This window comes from Cheilinus undulatus, linkage group 15 (assembly GCF_018320785.1).
Source record: "Cheilinus undulatus linkage group 15, ASM1832078v1, whole genome shotgun sequence".
In the NCBI taxonomy this organism is placed as follows: Eukaryota; Metazoa; Chordata; class Actinopteri; order Labriformes; family Labridae; genus Cheilinus; species Cheilinus undulatus.
Window position 1 is genome coordinate 7,141,538 of NC_054879.1, and position 21,315 is coordinate 7,162,852.

Sequence of the window (21,315 nt, forward strand, 5' to 3'; positions counted from 1 at the left end):
TTTTAAAATTATTATTATTTTAGAAATATCACTTTTATTTTGTGAAAAACTTTAATGGAAATGCAGCTTGAGATTGATGTCAGTGATGGAAACTGACAGGAGAAGCAGCAAAATTGGAAACTTCAGTTGAAAAACTAAAAATCAAATGTTTATTTAATTGGAATCATATTTGCATAATAATTTGGAACACAGTGTATCGAGGGTTTTCTTGTCTCTTAGAAAGCAGAAAAAGTGTGACATGGCACCAGAGTCGGGCAAGGAGAATAAATGTTTTGACTTAAAGTTTTGACTCTGGGGTAATCACTTTTAACAGACCAAAAGTGGATAGAAATGTATGTACAGATTCAAAATGAAGAATTTCTGCAGTGAAACATCTATATTTATATATTTATCTAAAAAGTTACAATTCTCATGTTATTTTCTTTTTATTGAGGTCTTATAGTACTGATATTTCCAAAAGTGTTCAAAGACAGAGAAATTCTTCATTTTTATTATCATACAGTAATCGTTATAGTGACTGCCATTAGCTGGGAATTCAATCTCCAAAACTTTCCTCCGTTACATGGATACCCCCGACACTTGGCCTTTCTGGCAAGTTTGGAACCCCGCTGCTTAGTGCAGTCCACCTCTACAGAGCAGGGGTTCTTAACCTTTTCAGCCCGGGACCCCAAAATAAAGGTGCCAGTGACCGGGGACCCCCACTGTACCTGAAGGTGGTTGAACAGAATAGTCATGTACAGACAAGGCCGTCCATAAGGGGGGGGGGTAAATAGGAGAGCTTTCTGAGGCCCAGCCAAACTAGGGGCCAGCAAAATCATGGTGCATTGTAAAGTTAAGCTGTGTTATTTTATATTTAACCTGAATAATAACCACTCTTATCAAAGACACAAATTTTAATTCATTTGTGTAGTAAGTTTCCTTCTTAAAAATGCAAATCCTTCTGTTAAAAACAGAAGTAAAATACATTTAAAATAGCTAAAATGGGTTAATAATGGCAAAAAAGGATGGGAAAGGTGGTGGAATTAGATTTTAAAAGTAGCAGGAACGGGTTAGTAATGCGAAAAATTAGATCAAAGTGGCAAAAAAATAAAAAAATGGCGAAAATGGGTTTTAGTGGCAAAAAAGGGGAAATTTGGTGAAATGGGATGAAAATTGTGGCCTAAAAAGTGGTAAAAGGGGTTAATAGTGGCAATATTGTGCCAACAGAGCCATCAATAGGCAGAGGGCTGTAAGATTTGGTTTAGAAGTAGCAAAAACAGGCAGAGAAAAGGGTTGGAAAGGGATTAAAATTGACCAAAAAAAAAAAGAGTTGTAAGTTGCAAAAAAAGGTTAAAGTTAGGCAAAATTGGTTTTAAAGTAGCAACAGTGTAGTTCAAAAATGTTCGTAGTGTTTTTAAGGCATCTGGAGACCTCCTCTCAGTGTCTTGCAACACCCAATGGGGTCCCGACCCCAATGTTGAGAGCCCCTGCTCCAGAGGACGGCACTAAGCAGTGCCGTTCCAAATCAAAACTACTTCTTGTTTTGAGTTGGGCATAAAGCATATCTACTAAAAAGACAACCAACATTTTGTTTTCATTCATAAATCTGTCATAATGAAGGAGAAATGCACTTAAAGGTGTACTTCCACATTCATGCCAAAATCTGCATTCTGCCTTATGAGTTGCCTTTTGTTTTGATCAGATGTCCTCAGTTCAAAACAAGAAGTGGACAGTGGAGATGGGCAGCCCTGGTCAGTATTTATCATACTGTGTTATTGTTCTGTTGGGTGCCCCCTGGTGGTGGAATTTTACATACTGTGTGTTTCAGTTTGACTAAAACCAGACAAACTTTAAAGGTAGTAATGACTAAAATGTGACAAAAACTAAAGAACATTTTGTTTATCAGACTTAAACTCTCGCCTGATGACAGCTGGGATAGGCTCCAGCCCCCCCGTGACCCGGAATGGAATAAGCGGTATGGAAAATGGATGGATGGATGGATGGAGACTTAGACTGAAATTAAATTTTTTTTGGCCAAAATTAACTGTTGCACATGCTAACTATTAAATGTGAGACCCAACTGGCATTACTCTTCTATGAAAACAGGAATCTGCTTACCGGTGTCTTGAAAAATGTGAGAGCATAGTCATTTTGACTACTTTGGTCCACAAGTGAATCCTTGTCACAGATGTTAAACATATCCACTTCTACTTCCAAAGAGGAGAAGTCATTCCAGGCTCGGAGTTTAACCTGCACAGATCCTGTAGACAAACAAACAAAGTAAGTTTTGGCACTATCTATAGCTAAATGGCGCCAATTTTATGGCGTATCCTCCATACCTCCAATTTTATTTCCAATGTGAAAAATCTCCTTCCTTGTACTCATTTTTCTGGTCTCTGAGACTGAACTGCTGTCTCCGGTCAGGATGAAAAGCAGCTGTACAGGGGCTCCGTGTTCGAGGGAAACACTGATGGTTATTTGTGAGGAGTCTTCACAGTCAGACTGCTCCGTCAGCACAGAGGCCTGCAGCCCACCTACTTTCTCCAACACACACATCTGCAGTATTCAAGGATTAACAAACAAGCTTTCATATTGTCAGTTCAACATATCAAACTGGTTACACTTACAGAGAAACACCATATTTTAACAAACCTGTCTGCACCAGCAGCATCATCATAACTCACTTTTGCTGGTGCCCTTACGTAAATCAAAGCGTCCATTTTCCATTCTGCTTTTGCAGATAAAGTGACTGTGTTTGGGCCCACAACTCCACCTTCTATAGAGCACCACAGCTGCTTCAGCTCTGGAATGAACTGACCATGCTAAGTCTTCTAAGGGAAAACTGATACTTTGACTTTGTGATGAAAGTCTTTGAAGAGCTTATGCAGAACAGGATTATTGAGGCACCTGAGCAGGCACTCGACTCTTTACAGTTTGCCTACAGGGCTCATAGTGGAGTAGAGGATTCCACACTAATGCTAATAAACCTTTTAATCTAACATCTTCAAGGTAGTAGAACACACGCCAGACTGCTGTTTTTTTTTTCCTTTGCTTTTAACCCAATCCAACCCTTATCCTTGCCATGAAGCTTTTAGAGCATTTTAACCTTTAATCTTGTTGGGTGGATCATTGATTTTTTAACAGATAGGTCACAAAGGGTCAACGTAAATAGCACCATATCTAATTCTTCCTAGGCTCATCACATGGGCGTGTTCTCTCACCATTAGTGTATATTTTGTACACAAACATGTGCAAAAGTGAAAGTGAGAACAAGTTTATTGAGAAGTTTGCAGATGATTCTGTTATTGTGACTTTGTTGCACAATAATGAGTCCAGCCATGGTCCCATTGTGGATGAGTTTGTCACCTGGTGTGACGATTCTTTCTTAGAGCTTTTATTTCTAAGACAAAGGAAATGATCATAGGTTTTAGAGCCCATGCCCCAAATCATGAGCCTACTATGACCAAAGACCTGGCTGTTGAATGTGTGGAAAACTATAAATATCTTGGTACAGTTATCGACTCTAAACTCACCTTTGAGACACTGTGAGACAGTCTGCAAAAAAGCACACCAGCAACTATTTTGTCTCAGGAAACTTGTCTAAGGAGCTTTCATTGAATCTGTCCTGTCTTTTCCCCTTGTTTCATGGTTTGGTAACTTGTCTTTTAAAAACAAAAATGCTCTTCACCGAATCGTAAAATAGGCAGGAAAGCCTATAGACAAGCAACAACTCAACCTATCAGATCTTTATTTCTGAGAGCTGTAGCGTAAAGCCAGCTCTGTTCTCCATGACTGTTCTCATCCTTTAAATTCAGAGTTCATGCTTCTAAATAGGGAGAACTAAATGCTACGGGAACACTTTTGCACCTGCAGCTATAGCACCTCTTAACAAAACCAGCACAAGATGATGCACTTTAACTGGAATGGAATATGTATTTTTTTAGGTAGCCTTCAAAAGCACTTCAGCATTTTTTGAGTATTATTTTAGAATGGATATCATCTGGAGCACTTTACCATGACTTGGTTTGGACATTTAAACGTCAGTTTTTAATGTATTAAGCAGACTTTGTCTTGAATTGTGAATCACTGTTGGTAGAGTTGGCTCCAACCCACACTTTGGGAAGTACTGGTCAGGAGTTAGTATTTTTTCTTGGAGTATTGAGTATTACTGTGATCGTACTGATAAAAGATAACTGAATAAAAATCATCTTGCTTGTGACTGCTTCACTGATCAAACATCACGTGTTACTTGATGATACTGACTTACCTGCAGCTCTGCAGAGGCTTCTGGGACCGTGACCATGTTAGATGCATAAAGAGTCAGCCAGTGGCAGCCAGGCCCGAGCTGCTGCATCATATCTGATGCTACTGTGATGTTGCGGGGAATATTTCCTCTGACCACAGATAAACTGGACAATAACATACCATCTCTCTGGATTCTGTAAGTCACATTTGAACCTGCAGATAAAAAGAGGCATTGATTTAAACAGATTAAATTCAAATTGTTCAGGTGAGAAAAGAAAAGAATGAGAACACAAAAAGCTGATGCTTTGGAGCATTGAAATGAAATCGCACAGGATGAATCATTGCACATTATGATCATCAGGGCACCTACCTGCTTTTACTTCTATCTGTATTTCAAATGGCTCTCTATCAAGGGCTTTGCAATCGGAAGCACGAAAAGACAATTTCCTGGCATAGCACCCGGTGACACCCAGCCCTGCGACTGGCTCCTGAATGGTTATTATTTTCTGAGCTGTGACGTGTATATCACTGTGGGCGCATTCGACTTCCACAGCAAATGTACGAGGATGTGTATATCTGTACATCACACTGCTTTCCAACCTGGAAAATCACATATAGAAATATTTCCCAGTGAGAACCCAGTGTCCCTTACAGATGATGGGGCAGAAGAAGTTACAGAGATTACACATAGATCAAACATGCTGACAATGCTTTAAAAGTCAGAGCAGTATTTTTCTATCTAAGGATGAAACAGGCTGCTGAGTTCAAAGTTTATGGAATCATGGCTTGTGCCTTTCATTCTGCCAAACCCTGCTGTGAACTTGGAGCTCAGAAAATCCCACAATGTTCACTGAAATAAAATGGATGGTGCCCCTAGAAAATATGTAAAATAATGTGACCATAGGGACATGTTAAACTAAAGTGTGACCTGTAGTTAGCATCACAGGTGTCTTCAAACTTGTAATCAGTCAGTCTGCCTGTTTAAGGGCAGAAAAGTAGTCACTGTGCTGTTTGGTATCATGGTGTGTACCACACTGAACATGGAGCACAGAAGGCTAAGGAGACAGTTGTCCCAGGAGATTAGAAAGACAATTATAGACAAGCATGTTAAAGGTAAAGGCTATAAGACCATCTCCAAGCAGCTTGATGTTCCTGTGACTACCGTTGATGACATTATTCAGAAGTTTAAGGTCCACAGGACTGTAGCCAACCTCCCTGGACGTGGCCACAAGAGGAAAATTGATGACAAATTGAAGAGACGGATAATATGAAAGTTAACCGAAGAGCCCAGAATGAGGTGAACTCCAAGGTCAAGGTACCATCTCTGTTTGAACCAAAGTGGAGTTAATGGAAGACAACAAGGAAGTCTCCACTTTTGAAAGCAAATCATAAAAAGGACAGACTAGAATTTGCCAAATGCATGACAATGATTCTAGGACAATGTCCTTTGGACCTATGCTTTTGGGTATGTCACATCAGCTCTATGTTCACAGCGTGAAAATTAAGCATAAAAAAAAGAGAACACTGTAGCTACTGTGAAACATAGAGGAGGCTCGGTTTTGTTCTGGGGCTGCTTTGCTGCATCTGGCACAGGGTGACTTGAATCTGTACAGGGTACAATGAAATCTCAAGACTTTCAAGGCATTTGGAGCCAAATTTGCTGCCCAGTGTCAGAGAGCTTGGTCTCAGTCTCAGGTCATGGGTCCTCCAACAAGATAATGACCCAAAACACAGAGCTAAAAACAGCCAAGACTGGCTAACAAAACACTGGACTATTCTGAAGTGGCACTAAATACCAGCATATTAAAAACAGTATAAAAACCAAACCCGGCCCATAGCAACCACCTCATTCTCCTTAAATAATGCTGATTCAATGAAGTGATTCCCTACTGTTCCTTTTTCTATTGTTTGTTTGGTATTTTTTGCTCATTTTTTGTGTTAAATCCTGTCTGGTTTTTGACAAAGCCTTTGCTTTATAATTAGCCTTGTTGTGTACTAACCTTTGTAGTCAAAGAGCTGCCTTTTTGTACAGCCCTGGTGAATCTGTGATTTTTTCCTGCAGTGTTTCAGTCATTAAATCACTCTCTAAAAGGAGGATCAAACAAATACACTCAGGATTTGAGAGTTGTTTTTTTCAGTTTGAAAAGGATAATTGGTCTCTATTGTATGCTAAAACTGTGTTTGCTGCATGCATTTACAAACTCATATAAACTCATTCAAAGCTACTTTGACCTGAAATTGAAATCCAGGTGTTGTATTTGCCCTGCAGCACAACAACATATTTAAATTAGTGCTTTCAAGGCCAGTGCATCTAAAGAAAAATAAACAAACCTACATGTGTTATTTGTATGGAATGAGGCTTAAATATCTCAGTCTTTCTTTTAAATCAGTAAATCCAGGACAGTCAGACTTTAAAAGTTTTTACTTGCCTGTCTGAAATGTGCAGATAAAAAATCTGCCCTTCTCCAGTGCTCAGCTTGCACTCAAGGTTTCCTCTTGGTAAATCTAAAAGCCACTTCACTCTGATGGTGACATCATCGTAAACAGCCGCCACCGTGCTCACTGACAGTGTGAGTCCTATGGGAAGAAAATAAAACCTTTACAGTTGAAACGAAAATTATTCAACCCCCATTGCAAATTAGGTCTATTGTGAAAATTAGTCTTTCTGTGTCTCTGGGAACATTCAGTGCCTTTGCTATCTTTTTGTATCCTGTTACTAATTTGTGAAGGGCAGGGATCTCTTCTCTGAACTTTTAGGACCATTCATTTTACTTTGCCATATTTCTGACATGCAGTCAAGGGTGATACTCAACAAACCCCTCACAGTTCAGGTATTTCATGTGTTCCAGCTCAAGCAAACCTGGTGACACTAATGAAGCCCGTGGTTAGTTAGATCAGGTGCGCTTGAGACAACACTGGTGTTGCATATTTGAGCTGTCGTGAGGGTTCTGTTCAGGGGTTGTCATTTTGAGAATGGAGAGGTCATTAGAAGTTGCATTTTTAGTGGAATTTGGTGAAACCACTTGAGGCATTTGTGGTGTTGCACTGTTTCAACTGCTTTTGTTTGACGTGTGCATTGCAGCTGAAAGTCTGTACATTTTCAGAAGAAACCTGATTTGCAATGGGGGTTGAATCATTTTTAGTGCAACTGTATTCATCCCACAACATGGGAATTCTTTAGTGGCAATTTTGTGTTGCATTTGATGGTAACAGCATATCCCGACATGACAGGTTCATCATGCTGCAGACAGTATTGTAGTGTATAAACTTTAGCAAACACAGATTTAATCTAGCTACAACAGTGCATTATCTGAGTCCATCACTGTGCATCAGTGTTTACAGTGACATCAGAAAGTCATGTCCCCCATCATGTAGCCGCTTTTTGATGCATGCATCAGTTCAGGCTTTTACCATGCAGTACCATGAATATCTACTTTAAAAAAGGTGATATCAAATAGGGAAGATAGGGAACTTTGAGGCCTGCACAGCCTATACTGGATGTAGAAAATACTCATGAGACATGCAGTATATTTAAACAGGGGCCTACCTTCTTGGCAGTGGTACTCCACAGATAGGTAGCTCCCAAGATGAGGGCAGGGTTCCCCGAAAGAGTCCACAAGTTCAGAAACCTGGCATGACTGTCGACCCTGGCAGTGATCTAGGGAACCATGGAGAACATACAGCATGCAGGTACTGTATAACCCTTGTTCAGCAACAACAATTACATCACTCACCAGGCCCGCCTTTAGAAATAAACGGGCCCCTAAAAGACTCAATGGACCCTTCCCAGACTCAGTTTAACAATACCAATACATGAACACTGCATCTGTAGCGCTAGCCCCCAGGTTAAAAACTAGCTCACCTCCTGTACCTGGCTCTATTCAGCTTAGTGGTTAACTGAAAAGATGCTGCAGGACTCAGCAGGGCCATACACACTTACACTGCTGTCCTAGTCCAATGCTCCCACCATGTTAATAATACCAAAATAACACCTTATACCACTTTACCTTTGAAACATTCAAACAAATGTGTTGTTTTGTTGCTTTGATAAGTGATGATGGGAAGTTAGGTGTGAAATTAAGGGCTATTATTGCTTAAATTTGGGATGGACCATGACGTCTGTGTTAACACGGGCCCCTTCATGACTCCGTGCCCTAGAAAGCTTTACTCTTTGAGAGGCCTTGGCACTCACTAAGGTGGATAGTTGAAGTGCTTGTGTTGACATTACGCAACTACATATCTAGTTGATAAGTTCAAGGTGTGTTTTGGAGCAATAAAAGGGAGAGAAAATCATCGAAACAGAATTAGCCTACTAACACAAAAGACAAATAACTCACAAACAACAGAGAAATTTGTGAAGGCTAGACTAAAAGAGGCAATGGTCCAAACATAAGCAGTGGTTTAAAGCCTTCTAAAGCTGGCCTTACACCAGTGAAATCTTTTAAAAGACTTTAAAAAAAGGTAAAAATAAATAAATAAATAAATAAATAAAAAGAAAAGAAAACTAAAGACCCTCTTTTGTTTTTAGTCACTAGGATTTTGCAAAGACTGGGGGCTACTGACTACAAGACTAGACTATCATTTATCTTGTGGAAATTCACAAAAAAACAATTTTTGGGCAGGGAACAAGATGGAGAAAGAGATCGAGATTGCATATGAGCAAATATTTCTTATATCAAATCAACCCTGTGGTGCAGAGTCAAGCTCTAAACATCCTTTTATTTTGGACAACCTGAGCTTCAAGGATATGTTTGCTGCAGTAATGTCACTTGAATTTTAAGAAGCTTATGGGACTACAAAGAGAAAAGAAAGAGCTAAACTAAAATTTTAACTGACAGATTTTTAAGTTTGACACACAGTAAACAATAAAGACTCAGACTTTTCAGCATAAACTTGTTCTCCCATCTCTTGTTGGGTTTTTCCACTATGGGTTTTGGCCACGCCGAGCCAAACCAAGCCATGCTGATTTGCATTTCCATCACCAGTTTGGCCGTGCCGAGCCACGCTCAAAGTGAAAAATGAACCTTGCTCATGAGTAGGGCCAAAACAGGCCAGCCCCCCCTCCAAGCACGCTGCGCTGATGTCGAAGCGCATCACAGGGTCCGATTTGCTGGGGGGATTTCCCCCTCTGCTACTGATAACCCCTCCATGATAAATTTTCACCCTGTGGGGAGACGGGGGAGAAACGTTTTATCCCTACCTCTGCTCTAGCTGTCCATAACTCTGTTACAGCGGGTCAGCAGTCACTGTATGACTTAAATATTTATGACGCAAGACCAAAACGTTTTGGTGCATACTACAGTCCAGTATGCACACGGCTTCACTCTGATGAGTGAGATCAGGAAGGACCAGGCGAAGATACGAAATACACCTTTTTCTGCACCTAATAATTAATAACACAAATAACACAAATTTGAGCTTTCCCCCCTCTTTTCTACAAATAAGTTCTAGACTTTTAAAAAAATTAAATGCAGAAGATGTTCGTGACATTTCGCCCATGACGGAGTCTTTCTTTAATTTATTAACTGCACTAGTAAATCATGTTGTTCTCACTGCCCAATCCAAAAATATGATCGTGTTCATTTTCTGCTCTTTAGAGACCCATAAATACATAATAAGGAGACTGTTAATTAACTTAAATACAGGAAAATTCTGTCCTTTGATAATAAGCGTGGACTATTGTTTGTTTACTGATCCCGGGCGCTACCAACGTACGCGGGCGGCCTGGGTTCGAATCCGGCCTGTGGCCCTTTACTGCATGTCTCTCCCCATCCTCTTCCCTGTTTCCAAGTCTATCCACTGTCCTTCCTTTACCTAATAAAGGCATGAAAAGGCCCAAATATAAATCTTAAAAAACAAACAAACTTTGACATATTTACAAAAAGTCAATGTGCTTTTTTATATTGGCTGTATTTGTGCCATTATTTAAAGCAGTTCCTGTCTGCAGAGACACAGAGGGCTACATCACAGTCTCTTTGTCGCTCTTATGAGCCATTCAGGCTGTCTCCTCCTGGATCTGTGCAGTAAGAGCTGCATGGTTTGACAAAGCATGATGGGATACAAAATGGTGTTTAGCATTAGCCACTAGTGTCAGAAATGACTGAAAACTGATTTTGAAAATGGAGAAAATAGACATCTGACATGGAGTCAGATGTTCTGATGTGGATATAAACTTTAACAGAACCCAGAAGTTTCACGCTTGCTAGAAAAGCTTCCAGAAGGAAGTTGAAGGAATGAATAGCATAATTGAAATGGCACAGCATATGAAAAAAGCAAGAGGCTATGATTTATGGTTCAAAAGTTTCTTAACTTTTATAACCTGTGTCACATCTGGTTGTATAGTACAACACCCCCTCAGAGGGTGCTAGCATTAGAGCATTAGCATGAGCCCATTCAGTACTTCAAATGTGGAAAATGCTATTATTTGCTTCTTAAAATGATTTGCAGGTTTCTAATGCTGGTTAGAGTTCAAGCTTTTTTAAACTTTCCATGTACAGAATATGCACTACACAAATTACCACAGGGGATTAAAGGAGTTTATTTCATCACTGGCATCCAGTCAGTGTCCCTTTTGCCATCCAAGCGGGAAAAACTGTATGATGCCATATGCAAAAGGGCTGTATTATCAAAACAAAGCAATAAGAAAGGTGTAATGGGAATTACAAATCGCTATGAGTAACTGGTACTATCACTATTACTCATGTTGGTTATCAATTAAAATGTTTTGCACCTCTAACAATATTTTACTCAGCCACCAAACTGCTATGATCTCATCGTTAATCATCATCAGACAGCGCTTGTGTCGTGCTTTCAATGAGCAGAAAACAAAACACTTCACCATCACCTATATTTACACTCACACACCCCCTTATGTAAAAAAAGGAGACATGATAAACAAGGGAATGCAAAAATATTGGAAGTATGAGCTGTGCACCATATATTCATTTTCTTGGTAAAATGTCTACCAGTGACGTCACCACAAAATCCTAAAAGGTACTTGGCTATTTTTCTTGTCAGAGGTTGGATTTTACAAATGACTTGGGCTGTACTGCAATAAGCTGCTTAAAGCTTCCTTTGCCCTGTTTTTTAATCATTTTCACCCCTCTGCCTCTACTTACACATACAATTGTAATTCAACTCTCCGAGAATGCACACAGCTCCTCATCTCAGCTGTAGACTTTTGTATGATATGACAGCCTGTGTATCAGGTCCTATTGAGGTTCAAATAAATGGTGTTAAATCAGCTTGGGGATGTCAGCATAGAAAGCTTCTTTTTACCTGAAGGAGCTGCTATTTCTGTCTCAAAAGGCTTTGGTAGAATCAGCGAAACCCGTCTCACTTGACCTTGCAAGAAACTGATAAGACGCTTGGACACTATCAGGTTGAGAGCGCGCAGTGCAGCTGAGCGCTGTGGTTAAGTTCTCAGCTCTGATCAAATCTTGGCAGCTTGTGAACAAATAAGACAAGAGAAATAAAACTCCTATCTCCACTGAACTGCCTCAGTTCTGAGTCTGCCTCTCTTTTTCTTATACATGTTTGCCAATGTGCTGTAGCATATGCCGTGCATGGTAACATGACCCCGTCCCTACTTTTTTGGGATGTTTTGCTGCATTCAAATTCCAAATGAGCTAATATTGTCATGAAATGGTAAAATGTCAAGATCTAATTTGTTGTTCGTGTTCTAGTTCAATTTAAATTTTTATACAGCGGCCCAACTTTTTGTGGGAAGTGGGGTTGTACTTTATTGCAATGATTGTTCAAATGCCCCTTTAAATTAACTAATTGTTCTCATATCAACCCCTATCTACCGTATGGATGAATTTCACATTCACCTGGAAAACCTCCCGTATAAATGTTTGGCGGTATAGAAAATGGATGGATGGATGGATAAGTGTTTGGTACAGGTTGGACTTTTGAGAAACATTCTGTCACATTCATGACAGGCCAATCAGAGCAACAAGACCAAATGAGGTAGCAGACATGAGCTCCCCAGGCTAGCGCTGCTGTATTTTATAAATGGTGATGCTTTTTGGCGGCTAAAATTCATGCTGAAGCCCATTGAGAGACATTCAGGTGATCTTCTCTGCCATGGAAAGCTTCCAGTGTTGCTCTTTGCTCTTGTTTTGATAAATAAATGCGGTCCAGATCTGCTAAAACTGCTGCTATGGCTAAATCTGAGCTAATCACTCCACCAGCAGCCATTCTCACGTTGAAGCAGGTCAGCAGAGGAGTAAAAACATTTTTTCCCTAATAAAAAGCTTTCAATGCTGTTCTTTGTTTCATAAAGAAATGTGGTGCAGCTCTGATGAAACTGCCGCTATACTACAGCTACATCCCAGCTGATTGCTTCACTGTTGGCGGCCATTGCTATCTGCTTCCATTAAAACTAAAACTAAACTCATGCTGTAGCTACTCCCTTCTTAAACGATGCTGATTGGTCCAAACTGTTTTAGGGTCTGGTACAAAGGTTGTAGAATGGAGCTTTCTGAAAAACCTTCAATATACAGCGATTGGAAAAGCGCAGAGCCATTGAAAAAAACTCGGAGGGTGATTGGATAAACGTTCTGTCACATCTTTATGGGCCAATCAGTGCAAAAAAACATGTGACGTCGTCATCGCTACCGAGGCGTTCTTCTTTTAGCAAAGAAATATCGTCAAGTTCTGATAGAACAGATGCTTTTGCAGCATCCACGCTAATGTCTTCTGCCATAACGGTACTGGCCTCTTATTGCTGCTTGCTTACGTCACGACTCCGCCATGCCTGAAAGTACTGCCCCTCATCGCTAATTGGTCCTATCACTTTCTTACCCTGACAAAAAGGTTCAGACTGGAGCTTTGCAAGATGGATTTGCCAGTGAGAAACAAGGAAAAGAGCATATCCATCTGCTTTGCAGGGTTAGTTCTTTCTCATTTTAAACACTGAAAAAGGCTGAGTATCCTAGAGAGCCTAAACAGGATGAGTGAGTTTGGGAAGAGAATAAATGGATGTTCTGCTTTTGCCATCAGTTTAATGCATGAGTCAATATTTACTTTAAATGGGCAGATATAATCGTTATCTTTAGGGCTATTAAGTTCTATTTGTTTCTCTTCTATTACTGTCCAGACAGGCAGTCATTTCGAGATAATAATGGTCTGTGGCGAGACATAATGTGCTCAATTATCATTCTTTTTCACTGGATTGGTTTGGATTTCACCAGCTTCCAGGTTGCAGAATCGTGTTAATGTGTGCTTAAGTGTTTGTTTTCATGTTCTGATCTTTCCTATTGAGTTCAGTGCATTATGAGGGAAAGAATAAGGGTCCTTTTGCGGAGAAAAACAGCTGTTAACAGCTTCAGATTGCATAATGAAATATAAATGGTCATGGCATGATTCACAACAAGATAAAGTGGAAATAATGAATGTTTTTTATTGAGCACAAAATAACTGTTTGACCATGTTTTACCTGCTAATGTTTCCTGTACATCCACCCAGCTGCACTTTTGTTGTGTGGGTGTCATCAGTGAGAGGAGAGTACATCGACAGTAATGCATGCGTTTTCGTCCATGGAAGGCTCCATCTATCATTAAAACTTGACCAGAGCTGCACTGCAGAGTGGTGTTACAACCTGGACACACAATGGAGCTGCCAGCCTCTAGAGAAGTGAAAAAAGTGATAGAAAGTGGAGGTACACTCAGTTTGCTTTCAAAGTAGGAGACACAATACGTACCAAACTGGCAGATGAAGTGCAGTTCTTTGTTGCAGTCCTTTGTTGCTTTCCACAGGAAGCCCGAGTCTCTCAGGATGTGTGCACAGGAAGCCCCTGGCTGCGGGTGGCTCACCCATTTTGAATAAGTGACGGGTGAATTGTCAAGCCAAAAGAGAGGACCTGGAGAATGGAAAAACACGTGTCGGTGAAACCGACAGAGAGGGTTAAAGATTTGTCCTTCATGGTGCTATTACATTTATACTGCTTTGGTTTATTTGGAATAGAGGAAACAGAACTCTGACTGACCATTATGGAACTTCTATAGTATAAACTCAGCATATTGGGACAGTAAATCAAACCTTGCAAGACTCAGTGCTTCGTTATGGACCTTGTTTACTTTAAACCAGGGGTGTCCAAACTGTTTTCCATTTGGGGCCACATACAGAGACTTATAAGGATGGTGGGGCCACTTTCATATACTTCACCTTAAAGGTTATTAAAGTTAGTAAAACCATACTAATGTAGGTTAAGATATGCTTTGTGATTGGGCATGCTAAAATGACCACTTAATGACTAACTAGGCAAATAACTAATCAAAAAAGCAGTTTGAGGTGGCCAATCAGATTTCAGGGGGCTCTGGTCAGCCATTGATACCACTGGCTCTGTCCCTGGATCGTCATTGGTGCTGCTATTTTCTGTCGTCATTTATCAGGGTGTTATAAATCAAGATATTTTAATTTTTTTGGTTGCCAATATATTAACAATTTACAGTGTTGTCTCAATTTAGTCATGAAAAAACAAAATTAACAGATTCATCTTTTCAAAATATTTGTTTTCAGAATTAGCATGGTAGCATTGCTTTGTGCTGAAACTAAAAAGACACAAGCTTCCTGCTCTAATGTGGACCATATTTCATTTCATTTCAAGAATTTGTCGAGGGCCAGTCAAGAATGGCTCATGGGCCGCATTTGGTCCTGGGCCATAGTTTGGACACCCCTGCTTTAAACACTCAAAGGGGCAGTGTAGTAAATCTGACAGCATTCAGGGGTTAACCAAAGTTAAATGTATATATGTATACACACCCACACACACACACACACACCCACACACACCCCATATTGAAAAAGGGAGTCAAATATATATTTTTGACACTAAGAGCAACTTGAAGTCAGTACTGTGGTTCTTCTCCAGCTAATCTTTTTTGCATGTAAAACCACTATCACTTTGGGTAATGCTGGGTATTTTGGCTTCATCTTTGTACAACAAACGATAACTAAAAAGAGGCTCACATTGAAACAGGACATGCATTTGGGCTTGTATAGCACTGAAAGCTGGTCACACCACATTTCACACTTACCCACTGAGACCCATTCACTCTACATTCACATACTGATATTAGATATCAGATACAGTGCCTATATAAACCCCACTGGATGTTTTACCCTTTTATTGATTTTAAAAATCAATCATGGCCAATAATTTTGGCTTTTTGACAGTGCAATAAGACAAAATGTCTCTAATGTCAAAGTGAAAACAGATTTATACAAAGTGATGTCAATTTAATAAATATATGTAAGGTTAAATATATGTAACTGTGACCATACTGACATGCACATATATTGTATATATTTTGTAATTTTGTATACTTAGTAGTTCTGTTTCTTTTAACTTATGTTTATACTTTTTAAAATGTGGGCCAGAGAGAAACATCTTTTCGAATTCCTCTGTATGTCTGGTACATATGGCTGAAACTGACAATAAAGATGACTTTGACTTACACTAAATAAGTGACAGTATAAATATTCATCCCCTTCAGGTCAGTACTTAGTAGAGTCTGCTTTGACTGCAATAATAGCACTGAGTCTGTGTAGACAGGTCTCAATCAGGCTTGCACATCTGGACACTGCAATTTTACGCCATTCTTCTCCACAAAACTGCTCAAGATCTGTCAGGTTGCATGGGGATCAGGCATGAACAGCCCTTTTCAAGTCAAGCCATGATGACATGGTGATGTCCAGAGCTTGGTGAGCCGAACACAACGTCTTGTCTGATGGCCAAAAACACCATTTTAGTCTCAGACCACAGAACTTTCTTTCACTTGACCGTGGAGTCTCCCACATGCCTTCTGGTGAACTCTAGTCCAGATTTAATCTGAGTTTCCTTCAACAGAGGCTTTCTCTTTGCCACTCTCCCACAAAGCTTTGACTGGTGAAGAACCGGGTCAACAGTTGTTGTATTTAGAGTAAAAATCAAAATCATGATTGATTGAATTTTTCACCCCAGTTATGATTAACAAATGATTACTCCACGCCAACCTCCTATTCTGTTTGTTCTGAAAATATCTGTATAATTTTGAAATAAATAACTGAAAGGAACAGGCACAGGTGAACAATTTATGGTTATTTATTGAAACAATTTAAATCAAAACACACATCAGCTGAAATGAAAATCTTTTTTTGTTAAATGTGAAATTTTTCAAGAAAAGTAGAAAATAAACAAATTGCATTTCTTGCCAACAAAATAAATTATTTTCATACTGTTGTATAAAAAGTAGAAAATATCTGCTCACATTGCACAGTCAGCTCCGTGTTTGAGTTTTAGTGGACTGGATGGGAATGAGCTCATGATTGGTATTTCCTCTTATTTTAGGTTTACAGCAGGCTTGCAACACCTGGCTATCTATCACATGACTTCACAGCCGATAGTGTTTTTTTTTTTTTTTTTTTTTTTGAGGGGATGGTACATTAGGAGAGAGAGAATTACACAGAAAAAATTGAGCAGGTTTATGTCAGTTAGAGACTCTAAATGTAGGTTTCGATTATTTTTTGATTAATTGCCCAGCTCTTATGCAGAGTCTCTCCCAGCTCAGCTGCTGAAGCTTGTAACTCCTTCAGAGTAGTCATAGGTGTGTTGGTGGCCTCTCCCACTAGTCTCCTTCTTGCACGCTCACTCAGTTTGTGAGGACGTCCTGATCTAGGCAGATTTACACATGTGCCACACACTTATTTCACTTTAAATATGTGTTTAATTGACAATACTTTTTAAAATTATGTTTTTTTGTGTGTGTCAATAAAAACCAAGATATTGACCACGGAAGCAGCGGTGGAAGCAATCTGGTTTGGTCTTGCCTAAGGGCACTGTTGACAGTGATTGAGGGAGCTGTGGATCAAACCTCTGACCTTCCAGCTCTACCTTCTGAGCCCTACCACCTATCAAGTATTAACTAAATAATTCAACTTATTTAATCCTTATGCATCCTAACATTGTGAGCTGACAGTTTCAATGTTTCACCTGAGAACACAGCATGTACCTCATGGCATTCCTAATTTTCTCTCTCCTCGGAGTTCAACTCTATCCACTGCTCTTTGTGAAAGAAAGGATAATTCATTCTGAACTCAAAGAGTGTATTTAACTACATAACTACACTGCAATTTTGAATATCTGACTCTAATTGGTCATTTGAGGCATTCTGAGATCTTTAATTTCTGTAAAGAAAACCAGCTGATAGAAAGAAGAGATGATTGCTGGGAAGGCAGCTGTAATTACACACTGTGAAAGACCGACTTTTATATCAACCCACTGAGAGTGATTGACATCTTTTAGTAAGGGAATAGGGAAATTAGTCAAAAACTATGGACGTTAAAAGAAGTAACTAAGCTAACTTAACTAAATCTGGAATGTACATTAAACTTAAAACGTTCAGTTTAGAGTGCCACTTAGTAAGCTTATTTCAAGAGTTTTCCAAGGCAGCACCTCCAACCATGAGATCAAAATGTACTATGTTTCAGCAGACAAAATCTTGAGGATCATCCTTTTTTCTCCAAAACCAATAGAGCCATTTTCAAGGAAATACTGTGAACCTGGAAAGTGGGATTTTGAGCATATCATGGGACTCCATCCAGGACAGCATTAAGGACCGGTTTTAAATTGTGTGAGTTACTTAGCGAAGTTAAGTTGGGCTTTAACAGGTCTTCAGATAAAGTAGGACCTACTAAAGTTAGTTAGATTTAAAACACAAAGATGTTTATTAATCTGGAAGTACGGGGATTACTTTCAGTGAACTAGAGGACAGATATAATTTTAATACTGAACACAACAGAAATAAAGGAATTCTGACAACTTATGCACTGATAATGGGAAAAAAAATCATTTCAGTCTGGAACACTCGTCATACATTTAACATTTAATGCAAAATGGTATACAGTTTAACTTGGTGCAGGAGGCTGGGGTCAAAATTTGCTCCCTGGGTTAGATAAGCAGCATGCTTTCACTTTCCAGGGAGCACGCTGCTTGAACCCCCATAGATAAATATAAAGAAAATGTATTCTGCATATGATTAATATGAGCAACAATGAACTGCACCGTCAAATGAAAGTGAATATGAGGGTGTAACAAAAGACGAGGAGGCTGGGGTGGTGGAGGTGAAGCCTTCCAGGCAGCAAAGTGGTGAACCAGCATGGACGCAGCAGGGCTTAATGTGAGGGTCATTTTTACGCACCATGTTGGGAGAATAAGCTGTGCTTGGCTGTGAGAACTGGGAGATGATAGCTGGGCGCATAACTTTCATGCCCACGCGTTAACTAAAACGAAAGCCCGTTTCAGACTGGAAGTGTGAGATGCACATGTTAGCCGTGGCAAAGCTAGATTTCAGTTTGTTTGCATGTTAACAAGTCAGGGCTTTTAGGCCACCTGCATGTGCGCTGCAGAGAATTTAGAAAATCAAGGTCTCGCTTATTTTTCTGCACACGTCTATAGGCCAAAACAGACGGGAAAATGATGAATACTGTAGAGAGCTGTATTTACTTTGTTGTAGCAAATATGTGCTGTCAAGAAAATGTCCAATATTCCTTATATTTCTAATGCTTCAGATAAGTTATTCCAAAGTCCCAGGTCAAAATGTACGATCAAGAGTGGAGACTCTAGGCGTCTCTCCTCTTCTCCTGGGTTAATAGTCAAAACTCACATCCTTGAGTTAGATAAAATGCTGTTTGTCAAGGATTGTTTCCTCACTGTCTGCTGTCTAGACAGTCTGGCTCCAGTGCATTTAACACTTCACGTAGTCCAAAAGGTATGATAGGGTGAACTACTGTGGGCTTCGTTGGAAATCTGGCTTCAACCTCACACTGTGTTGATGTCACTGTTTCTCCTCGGCCAAGACTAGTAACCAGCTCAACCTAAGTCGTCTCCGTCTCTCGTGCCTTTTTCTCACCTCAGTTTTTGGATTATTTATGAAATATTTCTTTATCATGTACATCCACATTGGTAGAACATATTTGTAATCTGTTTCTTGATGCCAATGATGAAGGCCAAGACCTGAAATGCATCTGTTTAATCAAGTTCTTCTCTAAACTTCTACAAACCGAGAAACTTTCTGTTTCCACACAAGTACAATATATCACAGGAAAGATAAACACAGTGTAAATGTACTTCTGGTTTGTGCTTTTAAAAGGAAAAGCACTGTTTAGGATTACTATGTAGAAACTCCCACCATTTGTAAATAATGCTTTTATTTTGATTCTCCCCAAATACACTGAATCAAGTCCCTTAAAGTGCTGATTTTAGTCAAACTTATGAATAATGACAGGGTTGTGACAGCAGGAATATGTGGCTTACATGCAGCGACCTCGCGCCTAGTGTGAAGGTCGCACCCGCAGGAGCAGGAGCGGACACACACCTGAAACAGGTGTAACCCTTAACCTTTAATTTCCACATACACCAAGTGCGCAAGCTTTTTTGCTCTTACCGAAGGCAAGCAACCTCCCACACTGGAAATGTGCCTGGAGCACTGAGCAAGCACAAGATCACAGGAGAACTGCTAGTATGTCAAACCTTTGTAGAAAACATAAACCTTTTAACTTTCTAAGGTAATCACCGTGCTAAAGCAGAAAAAACATGGAAACGTGCTGAAATGAATGACAAATCGTCACACTATCAACATTACGTCTCATCCTGCAGCACAAGCAACAGGTCACCAGGAGGTCAGTGGGTCACAGAGCTACTGTGGAAAACCCACAGAATTGTACATGAATCTACACATGTACATACACACGTCATATTAAAAAAAAAAATTAAAGCTAACTATTCCGGCTTACAAAGTGTAGAGCCCTGTTGGGTCTTGCCAATGACAGGTATTCTGTCTTGCTGAAAAAATTAAAAGTAATAAAGACTAAACTATGATGGAGATTTTTTTGCAAAAGTAAAACTAAACAAATGAACAATGGCAAAAACTATAAACTTAGATTTTAAACAAAAGCAAAAAACTAAATAAAAAAAAAAAATAGAATGGCCATCTGAGGCGGCAGACCCACGCCTAAGCAGCGCCACCGAGGAACTCATGCTCCCATTGATTACTATGGTGTTCAAAATTTCGAAGTCCGAGAAAAACCGAATGTGTGTGCAGCTCATCACCAAAATCTAATCAATTCTTCCCTGTCACTATCCCAATATTCCCTGAAAGTTTGGTGAAGATCCGACTTTTCGTTCTCAAGTTATCTTGTACACATACAAACAAAGAAACAAACAACAAAGATACTGAACCCTTTACATAACCCCCTGCTGATTTCATCGGCGTGGGTAAAAATGAAAAATCCCAAACTATTATGACCTTTACCAAACATAATTTAATCCCGATTAGACCTCTGATCTTTCTCTTTGTTTTATTTATGAATGTTGCTTAGTCGTTAAAGTTTAAATGTACTCATTTCATGAATGTAACTGCCTGACTATGTTTATGAATACAGATTATAAAATTTTTTTAACGTACTGGCAAATTACGGCACGTCTGTTCTGACAGAGAAGCGTCTCAGATGAATGGTCTGTGATAGTGGTGGTTACAAACCCCGAAAATTGATCCGAAAATATCAGACTCAGTGTGCACAGAGCGTAAGACAAAAAAAATGTTTGTTACAAATAAATTTGATCCAGGAAAACACAATTTTTCCACATCTTACAAAAATGTCAGGTTTGATATTACCACATAGTGAGAGTGCCATCTTCATTGACAGAAATAGATGTGATTATTACCATCATTTCAGAGACTTTAACAATTGAAGAAACATGGTTCAACAATTACTCAACAGCAGATGAACTGCAGCTGTTAAAATGATGGCTTCAAATCTGTAAGGCATTTAAACATAAACAGCTTAGATGATAAAAACACTGCTCAGTTTCTTTTAACTTCCAAAGATAAATTTATCCTCCAAAGTCTGCAGCAGATATGAGAAGGTAAGTGATACTAATGACTTATAAAAATGTGTTCTTGGCAGCGTGATCTTCACTGACCACTTCAACCTAAAAAGCAGTGAATGGTTTCTCTTAGATCAGGCTTCTTTTCTTTGAATTTAAGCCTCTTACCTTCAACAGTAGAGGACTGCAAGTTCAAAGAGGCAGACGGTGCTAATCCAATC

At 39.5% G+C, this 21,315-nt stretch overlaps 1 protein-coding gene across 1 annotated transcript in view; it reads right to left on the reverse strand.

Moving 5' to 3' along the window:
- Positions 1-21,315, reverse strand: part of LOC121522590 (polycystic kidney disease protein 1-like 2) — a 108,040-nt gene that overhangs the window by 79,425 nt on the left and 7,300 nt on the right. Inside the window, exons 2-9 of the mRNA XM_041807124.1 lie at positions 13,931-14,089; positions 13,667-13,855; positions 7,772-7,882; positions 6,654-6,801; positions 4,595-4,824; positions 4,247-4,437; positions 2,361-2,535; positions 2,098-2,240 (exon numbers count right to left, since the gene is read on the reverse strand). Coding sequence (XP_041663058.1) covers positions 2,098-2,240; positions 2,361-2,535; positions 4,247-4,437; positions 4,595-4,824; positions 6,654-6,801; positions 7,772-7,882; positions 13,667-13,855; positions 13,931-14,089 — 1,346 coding nt within the window. The remainder of the gene's footprint in view (positions 1-2,097; positions 2,241-2,360; positions 2,536-4,246; positions 4,438-4,594; positions 4,825-6,653; positions 6,802-7,771; positions 7,883-13,666; positions 13,856-13,930; positions 14,090-21,315) is intronic.